Source organism: Zophobas morio, unplaced genomic scaffold (genome assembly GCF_036711695.1).
Source record: "Zophobas morio isolate AGI-343-1 ecotype UQ-CSIRO unplaced genomic scaffold, CSIRO_AGI_Zmor_V1 ptg000028l, whole genome shotgun sequence".
Classification (NCBI taxonomy): Eukaryota; Metazoa; Arthropoda; class Insecta; order Coleoptera; family Tenebrionidae; genus Zophobas; species Zophobas morio.
The window spans coordinates 5,733,667-5,759,466 of record NW_026972133.1 but is presented as its reverse complement, the minus strand read 5'-3'; the positions used below and the strand labels follow the sequence as shown (position 1 = coordinate 5,759,466).

The window sequence follows — 25,800 nt, the reverse complement described above, 5'->3', positions numbered from 1 at the left end:
TTACGTTTTTATATTTTTGGTATCAGCGGTATCCATACTTGGTCCAGCGATATCAGACAAGTGCATTTGATGATGTTTGAACCATTTTCTCGAATGATGTGCCCCATACCTGTTTGAATTTTGGGCTCGCGGAGGTTGTTCATTTTTAATCTTTGCTATAGCTTACTTTCCATTTCTGGTATCCATGCTTGGTTCATTGATATCAAAAAAGTATATTTGATGTCGTTTGAACCATTTTCTCGGTTGGTGTTTACTTGAACCTGAATGAATTTGGAGTTCGAGGTGGTTGTTAATGTTTAATGATTTCTATTAAGTTCGATATATTTCTGATATCTTTATTTAGTCCACTGGCATCAGAAAAATATACCTGACGATATTTGAACCATTTTACCGATTGGTGTTTAATACCTGGCTGCTTGAATTTTGAGTCCGAGATAGTTGTTCATGTTTAACTTTTTGTAATTACGTTCTTTGTATTTCTGACATTTATCTTTTTCGTCCTTTTCGTCCGTTTTCGTCCTTTTCGTCCTTTTTCGTCCTTTTCATCCTTTCCCCTCCTTTTCGTGCTCAATCGTCCTTTTCGCCCTTTTTCGTCCTTTTCGTCCTTAATCGTCCTTTTCGTCCTTTTTCGTCCTTATTCGTCCTTAACCGTATTTGTTCGTTCTTTTCGTCCTTTTTGTCCTTTTTCATCCTTAAGAGTCTTTTTTCGTCCTTTTCGTCCTTTTTCGTCGTTAATCGACTTTTTCGTCCTGAATCGTCTTTTTCGTCCTTCTCGTCCTTTTTCGTCCTTTTCCGTCCTTTTTCGTCCTTCGTCCAAAATCGTCTTTTTCGTCCTTCACGTCCTTTTTCGTCCTTTTCGTCCTTATTAGTCCTTTTTCGTCCTTAATCGTCCTTTTCGTCCTTAATCGTCCTTTTCGTCCTTAATCGTCCTTTTCGTCCTTTTTCGGATTTTTTGTTCTTATACTCGACTTCTTCGTCCTTTTTCGCCTTTGTCGTCATTCTTCGTTTTTTTTTCGCCCCTAATCGCCTTTTTCGTCCTTAATTGCCTTTTTCGTCCTTTTCGTCCTTTTCGTCCTTTTTCGTCCTTTTTCGTCCTTTTCGTTCTTTTTCGTCCTTTTCGTCCTTTTTCGTCCTTAATCGTCCTTTTCGTCCTTTTCATTCTTTTTCGTCCTTTTCGTTTTATTTCGTCCTTAAGCGTCCTTTTTTGTCCTTTTCGTCCTCTTTCGTCTTTGTTCGTCTTTTTTCGTCCTTTTTGTCCTTATTCGTCCTTTTTCGTTCTTATTCGTCCTTTTTAGTCCTTAATCGTCTTTTGGTCGTTAATCGATTTTTTCGTCCTTTTTCGTCCTGAATCGTCATTTTCGTCCTTCTCGTCCTTTTTTGTCCTTAATTGTCTTTTTCGTTCTTTTTCCCCCTTTACGTCCTTTTTCGTCCTGTTCGTCCCTTTCGTCCTTAATCGTCCTTTTCGTCGTTTTTCGTCCTTTTCGTCATTCTTCGTCCTTTTTCGTCCTTAACAACTTTTTCGTCCTTAATCGCCTTTTTCGTCTTTTTCGTCTTTTTCGTCCTTCATCATCCTCTTCGTCCTTTTCGTTCTTTTCGTCCTTTTCGTTCTTTTTTGTCCTTTTTCCTCTTTTTCGTTCTTGTTCGTCCTTTTCGTCCTTGTTCGTCCTTTTCGTTCTTTTCGTCCTTTTCGTTCTTTTTCGTCCTTCATCGTCTTTTTCGTTGTTGTTCGTCCTTTTCGTTCTTGTTCGTCCTTTTCGTCCTTTTCGTTCTTTTCATCCTTTTCGTCCTTTTCGTCCTTTTCGTCCTTTTTCTTCCTTCATCGTCTTTTTCGTTCTTGTTCGTCCTTTTTCGTCCTTGTTCGTCGTTAATCGTCCTTTTTGGTCCTTTTACGTCCTTTTCGTCCTTTTTCGTCTTTTTTCGTCCTTCTTCGGTCTTTTTCGTCCTTATTCGTCCTTTTTCGTCCTTGTCGCCTTTCTGGTCCTTTTGGTCCTTTTCATCCTTAATCGTCTGTTTTGTCCTTTTTCGTCCTTACTCGTACTTTTTCGTCCTTAATCGTCCTTTTCATCCTGTTCGTCCTTCATCATCCTCTTCGTCCTTTTCGTTCTTTTCGTCCTTTTCGTTCTTTTTTGTCCTTCTTCCTCTTTTTCGTTCTTGTTCGTCCTTTTCGTTCTTGTTCGTCCTTTTCGTTCTTTTCGTCCTTTTCGTTCTTTTTCGTCCTTCATCGTCTTTTTCGTTCTTGTTCGTCCTTTTCGTTCTTGTTCGTCCTTTTCGTCCTTTTCGTTCTTTTCATCCTTTTCGTCCTTTTCGTCCTTTTTCTTCCTTCATCGTCTTTTTCGTTCTTGTTCGTCCTTTTTCGTCCTTGTTCGTCGTCAATCGTCCTTTTTGGTCCTTTTACGTCCTTTTCGTCCTTTTTCGTCTTTTTTCGTCCTTCTTCGTTCTTTTTCGTCCTTATTCGTCCTTTTTCGTCCTTGTCGCCTTTCTGGTCCTTTTGGTCCTTTTCATCCTTAATCGTCTGTTTTGTCCTTTTTCGTCCTTACTCGTACTTTTTCGTGCGTAATCGTCCTTTTCATCCTGTTCGTCCTTTTTCATCCTGTTCGTCCTTTTTCGTCTTCTTCGTCCTTTTTCGCCCTTGTCGTCATTCTCAGTTCTTTTTCGTTCTTAATCGCCTTTTTCGTCCTTAATAGCCTCTTTCGTCCTTTTCGTCTTTTTTCGTCCTTCTTCGTTCTTTTTCGTCCTTATTCGTCCTTTTTCGTCCTTGTCGCCTTTCTGGTCCTTTTGGTCCTTTTCATCCTTAATCGTCTGTTTTGTCCTTTTTCGTCCTTACTCGTACTTTTTCGTCCTTAATCGTCCTTTTCATCCTGTTCGTCCTTTTTCATCCTGTTCGTCCTTTTTCGTCTTCTTCGTCCTTTTTCGCCCTTGTCGTCATTCTCAGTTCTTTTTCGTTCTTAATCGCCTTTTTCGTCCTTAATAGCCTCTTTCGTCCTTTTCGTCCGTTTTCGTCTTTAATCGTCCTTTTCCTCATCTTCATTCTTTGTCGTCCTTTTTCGTTCTTGTTCGTCCTTTTTCGTCCTTGTTCGTCCTTATTCGTCCTTATTCGTCCTTAACCGTCCTTTTTCGACCTTTTCGTCGTTTTTCGTCTTTGTTCGTCCTTTTTCGTCCTGAATCGTCTTTTTGGTCCTTCGCGTCCTTTTTCGTCCTTAATCGTCTTTTTCGTTCTTCTTCGTCCTTTTCGTCCTTTTTCGTCCTTTTTCGTTATGTTCGTCCTTTTGTCCTTACTCGTACTTTTTCGTCCTTAATTGTCCTTTTCATCCTGTTCGTCCTTTTTCGTCCTGTTTGTCCTTTTTCGTTCTTAATCGTATTTTTCCTCCTTTTTCGTCCTTCCTCGTCCTTTTTCGTCCATTTTTGTTCTTATACTCGTCTTCTTCGTCCTTTTTCGCCCTTGTCGTCATTCTTCGTTCTTTTTCGTTCTTAAACGCCTTTTTCGTCCTTAATAGCCTCTTTCGCCCTTTTCGTCCTTTTTCGTCTTTGATCGTCCTTTTCGTTCTCTTTATTCTTTGTCGTCCGTTTTCGTCCTTGTTCGTCCTTTTTCGTCCTTGCACGTCCTTAACCGTCCTTTTTCGTCCTTTTCGTCGTTTTTCGTCTTTGTTCGTCATTTTTCGTCCTGAATCGTCTTTTTCGTCCTTCTCGTCCTTTTTCGTCTTTTTTGTTCTTCTTCGTCCTTTTTCGTCCATTGTCGTCCTTTTTCGTCCTTCATCATCCTTTTTCGTCCTCTTCGTCCTTTTTCGTCTTTGTTAGTCCTTTTTCGTCCTTCATCGTCCGTTTTCGTCCTTTTCGTCGTTTTTCGTCTTTGTTCGTCCTTTTTCGTCCTGAATCGTCTTTTTCGTCCTTCTCGTCCTTTTTCGTCTTTTTCGTCCGTTGTCGTCTTTTTTCGTCCTTGATCGTCTTTTTCGTCCTTTGTCGTCCTTAATCGTCTTTTTCGTCCTTTTCGTCCTTTTCGTCCTTTTTGGTCCTGTTCGTCCTTTTTCGTCCTTAATTGCATTTTTCGTCGTGTTTCGTCCTTCGTCGTCCTTTTTCGTCCTTATCCGTCATGTTTTAGTCCTTTTTCGTCCTTCTCGTCCTTTTTCGTCTTTTTTGTTCTTCTTCGTCCTTTTCCGTCCTTAATCGTCCTTTTTCGTCCTTAACAGTCTTTTTCGTCCTTTATCGTCTTTTTCGTCCTTCATCATTCTCTTCGTCCTTTTCGTTCTTTTCGTTCTCTTTCGTCCTTCATCCTCTTTTTCGTTCTTGTTCGTCCTTTTCGTCCTTTTCGTCCTATTTCGTCCTTTATCGTCTTTTTCGTTCTTGTTCGTCCTTTTTCGTCGTTAATCGTCCTTTTTGGTCCTTTTACGTCCTTTTCGTTCTTCTTCGTCTTTTTTCGTCCTTCGTTCTTTTTCGTCCTTTTTCGTCCTTTTTCGTCCTTATTCGTCCTTATTCGTCCTTGTCGTCCTTCTGGTCCTTTTGGTCCTTTTCGTCCCTAATCGTCTTTTTTGTCTTTTTTTGTCCTTTTCGTCCTTTTTCGTCCTGTTCGTCCTTTTCCGTCCTTACTCGTGCTTTTTCGTCCTTAATCGTCCTTTTCATCCTTTTCGTCCTTTTTCTTCCTGTTCGTCCTTTTTCGTCCATTTTTGTTCTTATACTCGTCTTCTTCGTCCTTTTTCTCCCTTGTCGTCATTCTTCGTTCTTTTTCGTTCTTAATCGACTTTTTCGTCCTTAGTAGCTTCTTTCGTCCTTTTCGTCCTTTTTCGTCTTTAATTGTCCTTTTCGTCCTCTTCATTCTTTGTCGTCCTTTTTCGTCCTTGTTCGTCCTTTTTCGTCCTTAATCGTCCTTTTTCATCCTTGTCGTCCTATTTCGTCCTTTTCGTCCTTTTTCGTCCTTAATCGTTCTTTTTCGTCCTTTTCCGTCCTTTTCGTCCGTTGTCGTCCTTTTTCGTCCTTAATCGTCTTTTTCGCCCTTTCGTCCTTTTTGGTCCTGTTCGTCCTTTTTAGTCCTTAATTGTATTTTTCATTCTGTTTCGTCCTTCTTCGTCCTTTTTCGTCCTTATTCGTCCTTTTTAGTCCTTTTTCGTCCTTTTTCGACCTTTTTCGTCCTTCATCGTCCTTTTCGTCCTTTTCGTAATTTTTCGTCTTTAATCGTCTTTTTCGTACTTAGTCCACTGATATCAGAAATAGTATATTATTAGCAAAGGTTGCAAAGCCAAGCATTTTAGACTCACTCTAAAGGGCGAGACCTAGAAGTGGCTTTACAACCGTGGTTAATATACTATTTTTTTTACTAGCAGCCATGAAGCATGCAAATGTCGACTTATTAAGAGGTAGCAAAGTTGAACGTTTGCGACCAAGGCTCAGAAAGAAGATTGAGGTTATGTACGAAATACTTGATGCGATTATTTCTTAAAAAATGAATAAATTTGTGCTACTACCATTACTTGAGTATATGCATGGTGTTGAAGATTTAGATTAAGTTTGATTAGAAATCAAAACAAAATCATGTTGGGTCAAAAACTTGAACGTTTATTTTTTCAATTTATTGTTTTATGGTTTCTAGTAGTGAAAAAAGTGTATTTGATGATGTTTGAACCATTTTCTCGATTGGTGTTCACCCATGTCTTCTTTCTGCTGAATTTTTAGCCCGACTGAACCTTCAACGCTCCACTGTGTTTACTGCCCCGTAGCAGACGTCGAAGACCTCACACCACCACCTCCCCTGCAACGCTCGTCTTAATAATTAATCGATTTATGTGCTGAGGAGGAGTTGCATCCAGCATAAGTTATGCACCGCATTACCCATAAATTTCCCGGCACTCAGGAACAGGAAAATACGCAGCTTGCCGAAGTTATTTTTCACCGGAATGGCTGTGCATTTAGCGGGGGCGGCGGCGGCGGCGGGGGTGTTGTTTCGGCGATCTTGCGGCACGTGGGACATGCAGGTGGGCGGCGGGCGGGGGAGATTTATGTTGTGACGAAGTGATGACTTCTTGATGGGTCCGCGGCTGAAATTGCATTAACTCTGCGATTAGTTCAAGTCACGAAAGCACAAGAAGGGACCGAGCCAAAATTTTGAAAAGCCGTTCGGGAAGCCATATACAGTGCGACCATAAACCAACAGGATAAGTTATAACCGTTATCATGCGGCGATATGATGTCACGAGCATTTTTTAAAGTGGAGCCATAAATTTTTAAAAATTCCAAGAAGTCTAAAAATAAATCCCGAGTTCTGTCATCTCCTTGAAAAAAATCCGCCGAGTCCGCAAACGTCCTCCCATCCTCCCACCGCGGTACTTTTCACGTAACGGCGCTTCCACAGCCCCATTTCCCACTAATTGTCCCGTCACCTACACGCTCCAAAAGAGCCGACCACCGCATTTCTTATCTGCGATCTCGCGTCCACGGCGCTCGGGCAATTTGTAGCGCTGTCCCTGGTAGCCGGTAAAATTTGGTCGGGTACCATAATCGCCCACCGCCGCCGTCCCATCGATCGCGTATTTATGCCCGTCGCGCCTCATCAACGCAAGCACCTTAATTTCTAGCGGTATTTATTATATATGAGTGCAATAAAAGCAGGTAACGTCCATGTAGGCCCGAACCTCGTGGGCCGCTGCAAAAATCGGCCGAGCTTTAAAATCCTCTCGAATTTATCGGCGAGATTCCTGCAATCGTATTTTCGCTGCAGGTGGACAGAAATGGGCGAGATTAGATTCGGATGGGTCACTAACCCTCTAAAAATTTTTCCCGAGGCGATTTTTTCGCGCGAAACGCACGCGAACGAGGGAAAAAAGTCGCGTTTTTGTCGAGTGGAGGCTTAATTGGCCGGTAGTTGGTTTTGATGGTTGTTGATGGTTTGTTTTGCTTGATGGGTGTTATTAGGAACGATTAAGCTTGTTCGGCGGCGAGGAGTTTGATGTTCCACCACTACTTGGGTAGGAGTTTATGAAGTTATAAAGATGGGGCTTTTTGCTGACGGAGTAATGTGGGTCTGTATGTGTGCGGGTATATTGTGTTCATTCTTTGCGGTATTGATTCGGGAGGGTTTGCAAGAATGGAAATGAGAAGGGTTGTGTGTGCGGTGAGTAGGGGGCGAAAAGTCGCAGCCGACTTCAATTTATTGCTTTAGACGGATTTTATACTTCTAAATTTAATCTTGATTTTTTCAAACGGTTTACTTTGCATAATTTACTAAATTTTTTAATTTAAGGCATATTTTCGCCAGTTTTTTGTAAATTAAACAAACATTTTTTTCGACATAGTGTTAATTTTTTGGAAAGTAAATTCAATAGTTATTAATGCCTTACTAAAATTTCAGAGACATTCCAAACAAATTGTCTTAATTTCATTCTAAAGCAGTTTTTTTTACGGTGACTCGTAGGTTAAAGACATGGTTTTATCATTAGCTCTAGGCAACAGGAAAGCTATAAATTTCGGGTGAGGTTTACTTAAGAAAATTTATTGTGGATATTCTACTAATCTTTATTCAAAATTTCCTGTACCTATTTGAGCAAATAAATCCAAAGTATATAGTCGCAGTTTATGGAGACATTGCTCCTGGAGGTCAGTGAGTACCTGTTAACGAAAAAAAGTTATGGTTTTTATTTTTTTGTGTGGTAAGATTAATCCACGTAAGATTAAAATAAGCTTCATTGAACAGATTTTTTCCAAATTTTCATTAATCCTTTTTTTTACTTTTGGACGGATTGCATGATTGTATATTTTTGGAAAATCGGAATATTTTGTAAATGAAAAAAACTTGAGATTTTAAAATAGATTTAAATTTCCAGGGTTTTAGAAAAATAACATTATGCAAAAAACTGAATTTTTTATAAATTCGAAATTAAAAAAGAAAACTTTAAGATTACGAGCGCAGAATTTTGTCAGACTCAGAGGCACAATAAATACAAAACATATTTTTTAAAATAGACTTGTTTAACATTGCACAATTTTTTAATTTATTAATTAAAAAAGACGTCAGAGTCACTTTTTTGATAAATTTAGATCAGTTGTTTCGTACTTTTTGGACGCATTGCGTGATTGTATTTTTGGATAATCTAAATATTTTTTAAATAAAAGAAAAAGTTAACATTTTAAACAGAAACACCGTTTTATCCAGTATTAAAAAAAATAACATGACGGCGAAATTACAAATTTCAAATTTCAAGCGTTGCGAATTAAAATATCAAAAAATTTACGAAATTATCATTCACTTTTGACCAAATTATAAATTTAAAACAGTGAAATTTTCATAAACTCGAATTTGAAAAGAAAATCCTAAGAATATGAACACAAATTTCCTCAGGCTTAGAGGCACAATAAATTCAAAACAATTTTTTTAGGATAGATTTGTTCAATAATTCAAAAACTAGAACATCTTTTTTTTTTAATTTATTGCTGATTCAGTTAATATAAAAACATGATACGTAATTAAAAAAAGGTTAAAATCACTTTTTTTGTTAAATTTAGTCGAATTTTTTCGTATTTTTTTGACGCATTGTACATTTGTATTTTTTTGGAAAATTTGCGTTTTTACTAAATGAACAAAAAGTTGACATTTTAAAATAGAAAAATTTGTTATTTCTCCACAATTAAAAAAAAATGACATGACGCTGTTGTCACAAAAATTTCGAAATTTTGGACGTTGGGAAATTAAATTAAATTTAAAAAATTATCGTTGAATTTTGACAGAAGTATAAATTTAAAAAAGTGAAATTTTCGTAAATTTTAATTTAAGATTTATTAATTTAATTTAATTTCAGATTATGCATACAGAATTTCCTCAGACTCAAACGCACAATAAATACAAAACATATTTTTTAGGAGAGATTTATTCAATAATTCGAAAACTTTTTTTAATTTACTACTGACATAAATATTCAAATTTAGATCAAATTTTTTCGTGCTCTTTGGACGAATTGCATGATTATATTTTTTTGATAATTTAAATAAAAGAAAGAGTTAATATTTTAAACAGAAACAACGTTTTATCTAGTATTAAAAAAAAAAATGCGTGATGGTGAAATTACAAAAATTTCAAATTTCAGACGTTGCGAATTAAGAAATCAAAAAATTTAGGAAAGAATCGTTCAATTTTGACCGATTTATAAATTTAAAAAAGCCAAATTTTCATAAACTCGAATGTGAAAAGAAAACCCTAAGATTATGAACAAATAATTTCCTCAGACTCAGATGCACAATAAATGCAAAACAATTCTTTAGGATAGATTTGTTCAATAATTCAAAAACTATAACACCGTTTTTTTTAATTTATTGCTGACTCAATTAATATCAAAATATGAGACGTAATTAAAAAAAAAATCAAAATCACTTTTTTCTTAAATTTAGACGAATTTTTTCATATTTTTAGGACGCATTGTACGATTGTTTTTTTGGAAAGTCTGAAATTTTGAAGAAAAAGTTGACATTTTAAAACAGAAAAATTGTTATATCTCCAGGGTTTAAAAAATAACATGATGCTATTATCACAAACATTTTGAAATTTTAGACGTTGCGATTTAAGAAATCCAAAAATTTAGGAAATAAAAAAAATTAAATTAAATTTTTCAATTTTTCAACTTTTCAGTTCAATTTCTAGATTTTGCAATTTTTCGAATTGAGTTTTCGAGTTTTCAATTTTTAATTTTTCCATTTCCAATTTTTCGTTTCAGTTTTTTATTTTCATAATTTTTACAATTTTTCAATTTTTGTAGGTTCGGATTTTATAATTTTTTGTTTCGTCAGTTTTTCAATTTGCAATTCATCGATTTTTTGTTTTTTTTTTTTTAATTAATTTTACGATTTCTATTCGAGTTTTTATTTTTAAATTTTCCAGTTTTCAAACTTCTGGATGTTTCAGTTATTAGATTTTGCAGTTTTTCGATTTGAAATTTTACGAATTTTCAATTTTTAATTTTTCAATTTTTAGGTTTTTCAGTTTTTAGGTTTTTCAGTTTCTCATCTCTTCAATTTTTCGAGAAAACTATGTATATAAACAAAAAAAAACAAAACAAAAATTAGGCCCCACCCACTCGCCCCGATCTCAATTGTGGTTAGATTTTAATTCCCAATGAGACCGAAGGGCGGAGTTTAAATGTAACATCAATATTTCTCTAAAAAATTCTACCCTTTTAAAAACATACTTCATATGGTAATTTCTTGTAGAGAAATGATGATTTTGCAACTAAACTCCGCCCTTCAGCTCACGATAAATAAAATATTCGTCACAATTGAGGAGGGGTGGGTGGGCGGGGCTTATATTTTGTCCATTTTTTCTATATATAGGAAGTCTTCTTTTTCTTCTTTTTCCAAAAGAAACTGAAAATAAGTTTAACTATCCTGTTGTTAAAAGAAAACTCTATATACTAAAAAAAAAAAAACAAAAATTAAGCCCCACCCACCCGCCCCACTCTCAATTGTGATGAATTTCATATGGTAATTTCTTGTAGAGAAATGACGATTTTGCTACAAAAGTCCGTCCTTCAGCTCACAATGAATAAAACATTCGTCACAATTGAGAAGGGGTGGGTGGGCGGGGCTTATATTTTGTCCCTTTTTTTCTTAATATAAGAAGTCTTTTTTTCTTAACAAGAAACGGAAAACATGTTTAGCTATTTTGTTGTTGAAAGAAAACTATATATTAAAAAAAAAACAAACAAAAATTAAGCCCCACCCACCCGCCCCAATCTCAATTGTGATGAATTTCATATGGTATCTTGTAGAGAAATGAGGATTTTGCAACTAAACTCCGCCCTTTAGCTCACGATAAATAAAATATTCGTCACAATTGAGAAGGGGTGGGTGGGCGGGGCTTATATTTAGTCCAGTTTTTCTTAATATACGAAGTCTTTTTTTCCCAGCAAGAAACTGAGAATATGTTTAACTATCTTGTTGTTGAAAGAAAACTATATATTAAAAAAAAACAAATAAAAATTAAGCCCCACCCACCCGCCCCAATCTCAATTGTGATGAATTTCATATGGTATCTTGTAGAGAAATGAGGATTTTGCAACAAAACTCCGCCCTTCAGCTCACGATGAATAAAATATTCGTCACAATCGACAAGGGGTGGGTGGGCGGGGCTTGTATTTTGTCCATTTTTTCTTAATATAGGAAGTCTTCTTTTCTTAACAAGAAACGGAAAACATGTTTAACTATTTTGTTATTGAAAGAAAACTATATATTAAAAAAAAAAAACAAAAAAAATTAAGCCCCACCCACCCGCCCCATTCTCAATTGTGATGAATTTCATATGGTAATTTCTTGTAGAGAAATGACAATTTTGGTACAAAACTCCGCCCTTCAGCTCACAGTGAATAAAACATTCATTACAATCGAGAAGGGGTGGGTGGGCGGGGCTTATACTTAGTCCGGTTTTTCTTAATATACGAAGCCTTTTTTTCCCAGCAAGAAACTGAGAATATGTTTAACTATCTTGTTGTTGAAAGAAAACTCTATATATTAAAAAAAAAAAACAAAAATTACAATCTCAATTGTGATGAATATATGGTAATTTGTTGTAGAGAAATGATGATTTTGCAACTAAACTCCGCCCTTCACCTCACGATGAATAAAATATTCGTCACAATTGGGAAGGGGTGGGTGGGTGGGGCTTATATTTCGTCCATTTTTTCTTAACATAGGAAGTCTTCTTTACTTAACAAGAAACAGAAAACATGTTTAACTATTTTGTTGTTGAAAGAAAACTATATATTAAAAAAAAAACAAACAAAAATTAAGCCCCACCCACCCGCCCAAATCTCAATTGTGATGAATTTCATATGACAAAATGTTATGAATATTCTAATTCTTATTTTATCACCATTAAATAAATCTATCTAAATATATTATAAACATCTTAAAATAGACAAATTCTCTAGAATTAAAAAAATAACATGACCCTGTTTTCACAAAAATTTCCAAATTTTGGACGTTGCGAATTAAGAACTCCATAAATTGAAGACATTATCGTTCAATTTTGACAGAACTCTAAATTTAGAAAAGCGAAATTTTCGTAAACTTGATTTTAAAATTAAATCTGACTTTTTAATATCAAAATTTAGATCAATTTTTTTCGTACTTTTTGGATTCCTTGACGGTTGTATTTTTTTGGAAAATTTTAATATTTTGAAAAAAAAAAAAACAGTTTAAAACAGAAAAATAGTTATATCAGGATTTAAAAAATAACATGATACTGTTCTCACAAAATTTGAAATTTCAGTTGTTGCAAATTAAGAAATCCAAAAATTTCAGAAATTATCGTTCAATTTTGACAAAATTCCAATTCTAGAAAAAGTGAAATTTTCATCATCTGGATTTTAAAATACGATAATTACAGACATTTTTTTCAACATAGGATCGTTCAATAATATCAAAGTTAGAACAGTATTATTTTTTTAATTTACGCCATCAGTTTATGCCAAAATAGCTTTAATTACACACTTTAAAAAATAAATCAGAGTCACTTTTTTGTAAAACATGGTTTATGTATAAATTGCAATTCCGGAATTTGTATCTTACCTTTTTACCTTAAAAATTGGAAATTCATGGTGTGGATTTAAAAATCCATCGATAAATTGCCCGAAACACTCTATTATTGAATTTTTTAGTAAAACCACATTATAATCTTTCCAACAAATTAAACAAACACAAAACGCGGATTTATTTTCGTTATCGACGATTTACTAAACAAATTTGAACCTCCTCGCAATAAAAAATACGTGTTTGGGAAGATAAAAGCAAACGATTTCTATTTAATGCCGCACATGAATAACCAAATAACGCAAATAGTCCATACTAAACATTTAATACTCGAATACGAATACACATTTAATTATTGCCAATTCGTTAAAACGTTGTATCGTTTTAAACAAACCAGCAAATTGCATGTTATTCATAATGATTCCTATAATTAAAAAAACATAGTTTTTTGATGGGCGCGTAGGAAGTAAGAACAAGATATTTTGCATCGCGTGGGACTGTAAAAGTCCGTAATGGGGTAAGTTCCAACAAATTTGTGTTAAATTTTGATGATAAATCAGACGAAGTGGGTACTAACTGCAGAACATAAATATAATTGCGAAAAATGCAGGATTTGTTGAATTTTTAAAATGGGACGGGTTAATTTCGGCTATAAAGTCAACCCACACGACGAGAGAATCATAATTAAAGTTGTATGTTCAACCATTACAGTGTTATAATTTAATTGAGATAACGCAGAGATTTACTTTATTATTATTTAGTCGATATGTGGCACATTTTTTGCTCTACAATGAAGAATGAAATATGACCTACGCCTCTGAACCTTTCAGTGAATCTCTAATTACCGTTACAGCTACGTCAGGGCCATTAAAAATAAGCCCGATAATTAGACGTTTCTTTTTCCGTCGCTTTGATTTATCTCCGTGCTTCCTACGTTTGAAATTGAATAATCGATCGCTCCGAAAAGGTGATTATTGACAAAATCTGGATTATGTGGATTCAGCCCGATTCGGATTAGCATAAATTACGCGAACTTTCCTAATTAATCGTAGAGTACTTGAGTTAAATGAAGTTTTAATTTATCGGAGTGTAGGTTTGACGTTAATAAAGGCTATGAATATTCATCGGGGGCTTTGATGAAAGAGCGGAGTCACGAATTCGCGAAAAAAGCCTGTAAAGTCTAGTTGAATTTTTAACGATTTTAATTGTGACGAGCTCTGACTCGAGGGGATTTGAAGAGGTCTTAATTGTGTTGGCGAGTTTTATAAGATCGCTTTACCGGATTCATTAATCTGTCAAAGTGTTATTATTCCGGGCTGTAAAAGGTGTTGTATCAAATGACTTACAAGAACGCGGACATGACAGCGATTAATTTTCGAGAGCTTTAGAAAATCACGACCATTTTCCAACGAAAAATTTGCATAATAAAGGTGCCAGTCGTAATTTACCGCTTCGAAATTTATTGCCGATTTACGATAATCCAAATAAAACTTTTATTGTTTCGTGGGAGTGCGGCGTGCCGAAAATTTAAATATAATAAATCTGGGTGTGCTGAACCTGGCGGTTTCAGGTGGTGACCTTGGCGATGGTACGGTCTTCCGCACCTGCCGCCGCTCGGTTGTCCCTGGTGGACTGGAACAGCTACAACTACCATGAGCCCCAGGGACCCGGGACCTATGCCTTCGGCTACGACATCGACGACGCCTCCAGCAACAACGTCCAGTTCAGGAACGAGGAGCGGCACCCCAATGGGACCGTCACCGGGAGCTATGGGTACGTGGCGCCCGATGGGAACGTGAGGGTGGTGAACTACATCGCCGACCAGAATGGATACAGGTGACGACTATTTGTGTAAATGTTTTGAGGTGGTTGTGGCTTTGAAAATCAGTTGGCAATTCTGACTGTCAATTGCAATTTTGAGGTTAGAATAAAAAAAACGTATTTTATTATTAAAGTCCAGTGGTAACGTCCAGCCCCGTAGCTACGGGGGGGCAAGAGGGGGCTGAGCCCCCTCTAGCAGTTGTGGTTGCCCCCCCTGGAAGACTCATACATTATAAATTTCAAATTAGTAATAAAATTTCAATATAATGCCGATTGCCGAAGCATATTAACTGGCCCCACCCGCCCCACCTTTATTTTCGTACAGGGTATATTATTTGGCAATATCAAAATTAACATGTCACATTTTATTCCATAGCCTACTATGTAGGTACTTGAGAAAAGTCAAAAATATTATATGGATTTTCTAAAAATTGAGCTTTTATTGAAATGGACAAAAAATAGACAAAAAATTCTGAGATGTAGATCTCGATGAGCTTAATCAAAAAACATAAGGTCTTGATGGTCCCAGACCAAGATTTTTCAAAAATTCGGTTCCAAAGTCGACATTTCAAAATTTCTGAAAAATTACATTTCTTTTGGCGGCTCTGGAAAAATTGTACGAATTTTCGAAAAAATAAAACCAAAAAAAAAACATTTGGAGATCGAAATCAATAAAAAGATCCCTTCTGCTAGTTTTCGAAAATGCGTGGGAAAAGTCAAATTTTTTTTATAGATTTTCAAAAATTGAGCTTTTGTTGAAATTGGCTGAAAATCTACAAAAAATTCTGAGATGTAGATCTCGACGAGTTTAGTCAAAAAACATAAGGTCTTGCTGCTATTCGGTTTCCAAGTCGAATTTTTAAAATTTCTCAAAAATTATACTCCTATTTCTTTTGACGATTCTAGAAAAATTTTACAAATTTTCGATCAAATAAAACCAAAAACAACATCTGAAGATTGAAATAAATAAAAGAATGACTTTTGGTAATTTTTGGAAATGCTAAGAAAAGTCAAAATTTATTTAGTTTTCAAAAATTGAGCTTTTGTTAGAGTTGACAAAAAATTCTGAAATATAGATCTCGATGAGCTTAATTGAAAAACATGTTCATGCTCCCGGAGCAAAATTTACGAATTATTGGGTTCTACCTAAAATTTTTAAAAAATCTCAAAAGTGACTTAAAAAAAAGTTATTTCTTTATGCGATTGTGGAAAAATTCGACGAAATATCAAAAAAATAAAACCAAAAATAACATCTGTAGATCGAAATCAATAAAGAGATCCCTTTTGCTAATTTTAGAAGATGCTTGGGAAAAGTCAAAAAATGTATATGGATTTTCAAAAATTGAGCTTTTGTTGAAATTAACAAAAATCAACAAAAAATTCCGAGATGTAGATCTCGATGAGCTTAATCCAAAAACATAAGGTCTTGATGGTCCCAGACCAAGATTTTCGAAAAATTCGGTTTCAAAGTCGACATTTCAAAATTTCTCAAAAATTACATTTCTTTTGGCGGCTTTGGAAAAATTGTACAAATTTTCGAAAAAATAAAACCAAAAACAACATTTGGAGATCGAAATCGATAAAGAGATCCCTTTTGCTAATTTTCGAAAACGGTTGGGAAAAGTCATAAACATTTTATAGATTTTCAAAAATTTAGCTTTTGTTGAAGTTGACTAAAAATCCACAAAAAAATCTGAAATGTTGATCTCGACGAGCTCAATCAAAAAACACAAGGTCTAGATGGTCCCAGATCAAGATTTTCGAAACATTCGGTTTCAAAGTTCAAAAATTACATTTCGTTTGGCGATTGCTGAAAAATTTTACGACTTTTCAACCAAATAAAACCAAAAACAACATCTGGAGATCGAAATCAATAAAGGAATCCCTTTTGGTAATCTCGAACGTGCTTGAAAAAAGTCAAAAATTTGATACAGGTTTTCAAAAATTGCCATATTTCTTCCGTCGATTCTGGAAAAATTGTAAGAATTTTCAAAAAAATTGAATCCAAAACGATTTTTGGAAATCGAGATGAACAAAGGAGTCTCTTTTGATAATTTTTAAAAATGCTTGGGAAAAGTCAAAAATTTTATATGGGTTTTCAAAAATTGAACTTTCGTAAAAGTTGACAAAAAATTCTGAAATATAGATTTGGACGAGCTTAAAAAAACATGACAGGTTCATGGTTCCGGATCAAAATTTTCGAAATACTCGGTTTCGAGCTCGAATTTTCAAAATTTCTCAAAAATTACCATATTTCTTTTGGCGATTGTGGAAAAATTGTACGCATTTTCGAAAAAACAACCAAAAACAACATCTGGAGATCGAAATCAATAAAGGAATCCCTTTTGGTAATCTCGAACGTGCTTGAAAAAAAGTCAAAAATTTGACACAGGTTCTCAAAAATTGCCATATTTCTCCCGTCGATTCTGGAAAAAAAGTTAGAATTTTCAAAAAGATTGAATCCAAAACGATTTCTGGAAATCGAGATGAACAAAGGAATCTCTTTTGGTAATTTTCGAAAATGCTTGGGAAAAGCCAAAAATTTTATATGGGTTTTCAAAAATTGAACTTTCGTAAAAGTTGACAAAAAATTCTGAAATACACATCTCGACGAGTTTAAAAAAACATGACGAGTTCATGGTTCCGTACCAAAATTTTCGAAATATTTGGTTTCGAAGTCGGATTTTTAAAATATGTACTAAACATGCAAAAAAATAAACTCAAACAAATTGGATGTTACCTATATGGTCACTACACAAATTTTTGGATGCAGTACAGCTGTTTGTGAATGTACATTCTCTGTTTTAACCAGCATTTTAACCAAGTACCGTACTAATTTTTTGGACTTCGACAGGTTTTTACGAAAATTTAGCGTGAAAAATCGACGTTTCCAATTATTTTAATGTTCTTTCAAATATAAAAACTCAGAAAAAATAAAATAGTTATCTGAGTGTATTATTAAAATATAAATATTTACATGAAGCCCCCTCTGTCGACAAACTTGCCCCCCCTGAATAAGTTTTCTAGCTACGGGGCTGGTAACGTCCCACGATGAATCCAACGCTCATAAAATTTTTTAGCGGTACCGGAATAAGTTGTTTAATCGTTTTATTACCATTGATTAATTAAGTTAGAGCTATCAAATTTTACAGTTCAGAGATTGCGTAACGATTAACGAACTTCTTGGGATTTTATTCATTAAACTAAAAAAAAAAAAATGTAACTGAAAAAATTGCCTCTAAATCATACAGAGTTCCGTGCTCCGACAAACTTCACCCATATCTCATACTTAAATACACAAATAAATTTAAATAATGTAATAATACTTAAACTATTTTTCTTTCCAGAGCGACGGAAGAAAACCCGGTGCGTCTGTCCATGCTGAAGCCCATCCGCTACCCCGACACCCCGTTCTTCATACCAAGCGCTGACTACTCCCCATACACCCAGTACCCATCGTACCAAGGCTACCCGCCCTATCGACGCTACTTCCCCCACAAATAGTCGCCCATCTAACCCATAAATTATTGTTGCCCAAATAAAGACCTAATACATTTTCGATGAACTAATGCGGTCCTAATCGCCCTCCCTGGCTCACTCCTCCGCGTTCCGGCGATCGATAACTGTTGCGCTTTAATTGCCTCTTCGAGGTCTTCCTTACGATTAAAATAATTGTTGCGTTACCTTACGTTTACGGCTAATTGTTGGCCAGTCATCGCAGAGATTAAAGTGCTTTATTTTCGTCGCAATTTCATAATCGACCTCGGGTGTGTCTTGAGGCAAATATCAGGCTTTGTTTGTAAGTGTGCCACAATGTAACAAATTGGTTTCGATTTTTGCGGAATGGGAGATTGATGGAGTTGTGAATGGGTGGAAAGTGGTTTTATTATGCTGGTGTTACGACAATGAATGGGCGATAATGGAGAAGTGCTGGTAAAGTGTCTGGAATGGGTTATTTACGGCGGGATGTCGGCGATTGTGGCTTTATGGGTGCCTCGAAGGCGCGACCTTTGCGGTTGAGATTAAAAAAAATTAGTTAGAGATGGGACGGATGAAGGTTTTATGGTCGTCGGGGTATGGACAGCTAGTGCTACTACAACTGTCTGAGTTCCCTAGGGTTTTCCTTGAATGTTATTTATAGCGCGTGTTTCCTAATTCCATTATTACTTAAGGAAATATCCGACAAACACGGTGGGAGTCCTCGTCTGAAAAGAAATTGTGAAAAGACGAACTCAATTAAATTATCGTCTGTATGGAACAACTTACTAGCTAATTCAGAAAAAAGAGAACAAACACACTCACAGACTATTCCTGATATTCAGCACATAGATTAAGGAACTCTGGGTTCCAATATATTCCTTGAAAATGTTCCTAAATAAGTTTGACACACTTACGAAATTTTTTTGGGTTAGTACTTAGTAGAGTGGAAATATGTTGGGAAGAACACATTCATCGCAGCGGACCTAAGAGCGACTTTGGACTGATCGTTTGAGGTTTAACTCGGTGCTTCTCTTCGTCGTTTAGTTCTTTTCAGAACTAGAATTTTCCATCTTTCGTATTATATTATATGTACTTCTTATGATATTTTTACTCTAAAAGGTTAAAGTGAAGCAAAGGGAGACGTTGCTTAATTAATTAAAAATGGAAAAATAGGGGAGGTGCTTAACAAAAATGGATTTTTTCCTACTTTTGTTCCTTGTATAGGTGATAGTATTCTACAATAAATAATTGCAATTAATTAAATTTAATAGGTAACCAATTAGTATTAAGTGTAGCTGGAAAATATTTATTAACTGTAATTAAATGTAATATTAACCAAAAGTTTAGTCAATTATTAATTTGCGATTAGTTATTATCAACAATTTTTTTAAAAAATTCAAATTTATCATTTTAGAACATTTAAGTAATTTTCCGAGAAACGGTCAAAAAATTGATATTGTGAAATTGAAATTTTTGAAAAATTGACTAAAAATTTTTAAAAAATTACAGGGAATACATTTTAACGAGCTGATTCGAGAATTATCTGATCGTCCGGAATCAAGATTTTCAAAAAAATTTCTAAACTTTACTTTGAAAATGATTTTTTTTTAATATTTCAAAATTTATCATTTTTCTTTTTATCGATTTTGAAAAAATTGTTTGAATTTTAGAAGAAATGAAGCCGAAAATAACTTCTTAAAAAAATATCATAATTGAAAGGTTAAAATGTTTGAAAAATTGCTTAAAAATGTTCAAAAAATTCTGGGAAATATATTTCGACGAGCTGATTGGAAAAGGTAAGGTGGTGATGGTCCTGGATCAAGATTTTACAAAAATTTGCTAAGATTTGGTTTGAAAATATTTTTTTTAAATGTCTCGAAAATTGTTATTTTTTATTTATCGATTCTAGAAAAATGATCTGAATTTTAGAAAAAATGAAGCCGAAACCGAAAATCATTTCTTCAAGTCGAAATCTACAAGAAAATGTTTTTAAGTAATTTTCGAAAGGTGTCCAAAAGGCGGCGAAAAAATTCGAAGGGTAGTTATAGAAAAAATTGAATTTTTGAAAAGTTGCCCAAAAATTCTCAAACAATAATAGGGAATGCATTTCAACAAGCTGATTCGAGAATTATAGTGTTGATCGTTTGGGACCAACATGTTTTAAAAAAATTCTAAAATTTGGTTTGAAAATGATTTTTTTTTATATTTCGAAAATTACCATTTTTTTTATCGATTTTGAAAAAATTGTTTGAATTTTATTAGAAATGAAGCCGAAAATAACTTCTTCAAGTCGAAATCTATAGGAAAATGTTTTTAAGTAATTTCCGAAAGGTGTCCAAAAAGCCGTGAAAAAATTCAAAAGGTGGGTATTGAAAAATTGAAATTTTGGAAAAGTTGCCCAAAAAATTTCAAAACAATTACAAGGAATACATTTTAACGAGCTGATTCGAAAATTATAAAGTGTTGATCGTCTCGGACCAAGATTTTCAAAAAATTTTCTAAAATTTGGTTTGAAAATGAATTTTGATTAATATTTCGAAATTATCATTTTTCGTTTTATAGATTTTGAAAAAGTTGTCTAAATTGTAGAAGAAATGAAGCCAAAAATAACTTCTTCAAGTTGAAATCTACAAGGAAATGCTTTTAAGTAATTTTCAAAAGTTGTGATCAAAAAACGATAAAAAAATTCATTGAAAAACTGAAATTTTTGAAAAGTTGTTTAAAAATTCTCAAAAATTCTGGGAAAAACATGTTAACGAGCTGATTCGAAAAACATAAGGTGTTAATGATTCCGGAACAAGATCTTCAAAAATTCACTAAAATTTGGTTCGAGAATGATTTTTTTTTAAATGCCGAAAACTATTATTTCTTATTTAATCGATTCTAGAAAAATTATCTGAATTTTAGAAGAAATGAAGCCGAAAATAATTTCTTTATGTCGAAATCTATAAGAAAATGTTTTTAAGTAATTTTCGAAAGGTGTCCAAAAAGCGGTCAAAAAAATCAAAGGGTGGGTTTTGAAAAACTGAAATTTTGGAAAAGTTGCCCAAAAATTTCCAAAAAAATTACGATGAATACACTTTAACGAGCTGATTTGAAAATTATAGTGTTATCGTCTTGGAGCAAGATTTTCAAAAACTTTTCTAAAATTTGGTTTAAAAACGAATTTTGATTAATATTTCGAAATTTATCATTTTTCGTTTTATAGATTTTGAAAAAGTTGTCTGGATTTTTGAAGAAATGAGCCGAAAATAAATTCTTCAAGTTGAAATCTACAAGAAAATGGTTTTAAGTAATTTTCAAAAGTTGTGATCAAAAAACTATAAAAAAATTCATTGAAAAACTGAAATTTTTGAAAAGTTGTTTAAAAATTTTCTAAAAAATCTGGGAAAAACATGTTGACGAACTGATTCGAAAAACATAAAGTGTCAATGATTCCGGACCAAGATTTTCAAAAAATTCCTTAAAATTTGGTTTGAGGATGAATTTTTTTAAAATCCCGAAAATTATTATTTTTTATTTTATCGATTCTAGAAAAATTATCTAAGTTTTAGAAGAAATGAAGCCGAAAATAATTTCTTTAAGTCGAAATCTATAAGAAAATGTTTTTAAGTAATTTTCGAAAGGTGTCCAAAAAGCGGTCAAAAAATTCAAACGGTGGGTTTTGAAAAACCGAAATTTTGGAAAAGTTGCCCAAAAATTTTCAAAAAAATTACGATGAATACACTTTAACGAGCTGATTCGAAAATTATAAAGTGTTGGAGCAAGTTTTTCAAAAAATTTTCTAAAATTTGATTTAAAATTGAATTTTGATTTATATTTTGAAATTTATCATTTTTCGTTTTATAGATTTTGAAAAAGTTGTCTGGATTTTTGAAGGAATGAGCCGAAAATAACTTTTTCAAGTTGAAATCTACAAGAAAATGGTTTTAAGTAATTTTTAAAAGTTGTGGTCAAAAAACGTTCAAAAAGTTCATTGAAAAACTGAAATTTTTGAAAAGTTGTTTTAAAATTCTCAAAAATTCTGGGAAAAACATGTTAATGAGCTGATTCGAAAAACATAAGGTGTTAATGATTCCGGACCGAGATTTTCAAAAAATTCGCTAAAATTGGATTCGAAAATGATTTTTTTTTTAAATCCTGAAAATTATTATGTCTCATTTTATCGATTCTAGAAAAATTACCTAAATTTTGAAGAAATGAAGCCGAAAATAATTTCTTCAAGTCGAAATCTGCACGAAAATGTTTTTAAGTAATTTTCGAAAGGTGTCCAAAATGCTGTCGAAAAATTCCAGGGGTGGGTATTAAAAAATAGAAATTTTAGAAAAGTTGCCGAAAAATTTTCAAAAAAATTATGAGGAGTAGTACATTTTAACGAGCTGATTCGAAAATTATAACGTGTTATCGTCTTGGAGCAAGATTTTCGAAAAAATTTCTAAAATTTGGTTTAAAAATGAATTTTGATTAATATTTCTAAATTTATCATTTTTCGTTTTATAGATTTTGAAAAAGTTGTCTGGATTTTTGAAGAAATGAGCCGAAAATAAATTCTTCAAGTTAAAATCTACAAGAAAATGGTTTTAAGTAATTTTCAAAAGTTGTGTCCGAAAAACGATGACAAAATTCATAGGGGAGGGTATGAAAAATTCAGATTTTTGAAAAGTTGCCTAAAAATTCCCAAAAATTCTGGCAAATACATGTTAACGAGCTGATTCGAAAAACATAAGGTTTTACTTATTCCGGACCAAGATTTTCAAAAAATTCACTAAAATGTGGTTCAAACATGCAATCTTTTTAAATACCTTGAATATTGTACTTTTTCATTTTATCGATTCTGGAAAAATGGATGAAATTGCCGAAGAAATCAAGGCAAAAATAACTCCCTCAAGTCGAAATCTACAAAAAAATGCCTTCAGGTAATTTTTGAGATGTGCTCGAAAAATGGCCAAAAAAATTGAGATAATTTGAAAAGTATCCTAAAAAAATTCAAAAAACTCAGCGAAATACGTTTGGGCGAGCTGATTCGAAAAACAACAGATTGATGATCCTGGACCAAAATTTAAAAAAAATTCGTCAAAATTTGGTTCGAGAATGAAATTTTTTAAATATTTTGAAAATTGTCCTGTCTCATTTTATCGATTCTTGAAAAACTGATGAAATTTTCGAAGAAATCAAGTCGAAAATAAGTTCTTCAAGTCGAAAATACAAGAAAATGCCTTTAGGTAATTTTCGATATGTGTTCGAAAAATGTCAAAAAAATTGAGATAATTTGAAAAGTATCCTAAAAAAATTCAAAAAATTCAGAGCAATACATTTGGACGAGCTGATTCGAAAAGCAACATATTGATACTCCTGGGCTAAGATTTTTTTAAAAATTAGGTAAAATTTGCTTCGAAAATGTTTTTTTTAATATCTCGAAAATTGTCATTTCTCATTTTATCGATTCTAGAAAAATTGTTGAGATTTTTGAAGAGATTAAACCGAAAATTAACTTCTTCAAGTCGAAATCTACAAGAAAATGCCTTTGGGCAATTTTCCAAGTGTATGGTCAAAAATTTCATATTGAAAAATTGAGATTTTTGAAAAGTTGCCCAAAAATTTTCAAAAAAAAAGTTGATGGTCTTGGAACAAGATTTTTAAAAAATTCTCTAAACTTTGGTTTAAAAATGAAAAATAACTTCTACTAGTCGAAATGAACAAAAAAAAAATCTTTTCAGTAATCGAAAAATGTTGGAAGTTTAATTTTGGTAATTTACATTTAATTATGGTGAATTATAGCTGCTTAAACTTAGTTACAACTAATTATTAATTAATCAACAGTTAACTGCATTCGTTGGGCGCCAATTAAGTTAAACTTATTGTCAATTAATCTTGAACTAATTAATCAATTATTTAAACAGAACTGCATAAATACAAGTAGCACTTGAGGATGGATACTACAAATTTGAAACGTCTGGGTGGCCTCTAGAGCATAGAAGCTACGAATTTCAAGAAAGAAATTTCTGATATATCTTGCATTTTATATGATTTAACTTTTTAGAAAAAGCACCTTAAAGGTAGAAAATTAAACATGAAATCTGCATATTTTTTTCAATCAAATAGTTACCCAACTCAAATAATTTTCTCTCGCCTACTTTTCGCTTAAAAACCCAGATTACATATCCTCTAGCGTAACCCCCGCCGATAACAGTGATCAATCTCAAGAATTAAAGTTCAAAGACATTCACGACCTATTAAATTATGGAGCAACGTACACAAACGGGTGATAGAATTTTTCGAACGACGAAAAAACTATCATCCTTGAGGTGTTCAGCTCACTTCGTGTTTTACTATAAATACGTCGGGCTCACGACAGCCCCCAGTCTCAGTCCGCACTCCGGTGCCACAACTCAGAATGGCTTTGCTGCAGGTGAGTGAATTTTTATTTGTACTAGACGGAGTGTTGTGTTATTTACCCGGCGTGAGAGGAGGAGTCGGAGCGATATATCACGAACTGGGAGATAGTGGAACGTGGAACTTCCATATGAGGCAGCTTCACGGCAAAGTAGTAAATTATCGATTCATTAAAGACGAGAATTGTCAATTAGAGTGAAGGATAGGGAATTCCATTAGGGCAATTTGTTGTTGAGGAGTTTACACACATTTGCAACTAGAGAACCGTTTACTTAAGTCTGTAGTAATTTTTTTTTTTGGTTAATTTAGTTCGTTGTGGTGGCCTTTAGCGCCACTTTAATCCACGCTGGAGTCCCTCCGTACCACGGCTTCGGGTTGGGTTTAGCCCCGGGTGGATTAATCGCCGCCCCCGCAGCCGCCCACGACCCTCTTGAAGGAGTAGACTACTACGTAAGCACTTGTGTATTCGTGCCACAATTCTAGGAAATATAATAAAACCATTTACAGGCCCATCCACGCTATTCGTACAACTATGGGGTGGCTGATGGTATCACGGGTGACCGCAAGACCCAGCACGAAGTCCGCGACGGTGACGTGGTCAAAGGGTCGTACTCGGTGGCGGAACCAGATGGTACTGTGCGCGTGGTGGACTACGCCGCCGATGGGGTTAATGGGTTCAATGCTGTGGTGAAGAGGATTGGTCCGGCCGCGCACGCCGCCCCCGGGCTAGTGGCAGGGCACGGGTTGCTGGGGCATGGTCACGGGCACTACTAATTTTTGGGTGGAGAATGCTTTGATACTGTTTCAAAGTGGGTTTTGGAGCTGTGTATATAGTGATGGTTGGAAAGTACATGTGGCTTATCGCAGGCAATTATCAGTTTTTTGTGCAATGGTTTTATTATTGTAGTTTGTAATTTGTGTACTATGAAGTGTGTTTGTCAAGTACAACTTTCGATAATAAAGTGTTGATGAAAAACCGTTTTTTTTTTTTTTTGAAATATTGCCATCCTGTGGGACTCTGATATCCGGTGACTTAATTCTAAAAGGACAAACCTGAATTTTCCAACGTATTTTAGAATTCGATTAAAAGATACTATGACCCTCAGATTCTTTCAAATTCCTTCAAATGCAGTGGCTCCAAGATCCTTTGGAATTTTCAGAAAAATATATTAGGCGAAGAAAGATTCTTCCAATTTTTTCCAAAAACAAAATACAGGGCTTCCAAAATTTTTTGAAATTAGTACAAAAAATAAATAGTAGGGGGATTCCAAGATTCTTGTAAATTCTAACAATAAGACACTAGAAGCCTCAAGATTACCTTCAACTATTACATGAGAGTAGGGGCTTTCAATTTTTTTTTTTTTAAAAAGTATCAGGGATCCCAAGATTTTTTTTAAAATGGTGTAAGGGAAAATAGAGTAGGTGACCCCACGATTTTATTAAAGTCTCAGAATAAGACACTATAGGAGGCCCAAGATTATTTTCCACTATTACAAAAAAAAGTAGGAGCTCTCTAGATGTATTTAATAAAAAAAAGTAGTGGGGGCCCCAAGATTCTTTTAAATTCTTAACGAAAAGTCAGTGGGGCTCTTCAAGACTCTTACAAATTTT

The 25,800-nt window shown here is 34.1% G+C and overlaps 2 protein-coding genes across 4 annotated transcripts in view; both read left to right on the top strand.

Moving 5' to 3' along the window:
* The window catches only part of LOC135137076 (larval cuticle protein 16/17-like), a 28,123-nt gene extending 10,165 nt beyond the window's left edge, over positions 1 to 17,958 (top strand). The window contains exons 1-3 of one of the 3 annotated variants that reach the window (XM_064066617.1): positions 7,023 to 7,096; positions 14,066 to 14,331; positions 17,664 to 17,958. In XM_064066617.1, the coding sequence (XP_063922687.1) occupies positions 7,070 to 7,096; positions 14,066 to 14,331; positions 17,664 to 17,820 (450 nt within the window). In that variant the 5' untranslated portion in view covers positions 7,023 to 7,069 and the 3' untranslated portion in view covers positions 17,821 to 17,958. Of the gene's footprint in view, positions 1 to 7,022; positions 7,097 to 14,065; positions 14,332 to 17,663 lie in introns of those variants that run through there. The other 2 variants (XM_064066616.1, XM_064066618.1) reach the window with 2 other exon arrangements.
* Positions 17,959 to 24,131: 6,173 nt separating this feature from the next.
* On the top strand, positions 24,132 to 25,165 carry LOC135137041 (larval cuticle protein A3A-like). The gene is made up of 3 exons (XM_064066581.1): positions 24,132 to 24,205; positions 24,499 to 24,639; positions 24,697 to 25,165. The coding sequence occupies exons 1-3, from the start codon at positions 24,191 to 24,193 to the stop codon at positions 24,961 to 24,963; spliced, it is 423 nt and encodes a 140-aa protein (XP_063922651.1). The 5' UTR covers positions 24,132 to 24,190; the 3' UTR covers positions 24,964 to 25,165.
* Positions 25,166 to 25,800: the final 635 nt, after the last annotated feature.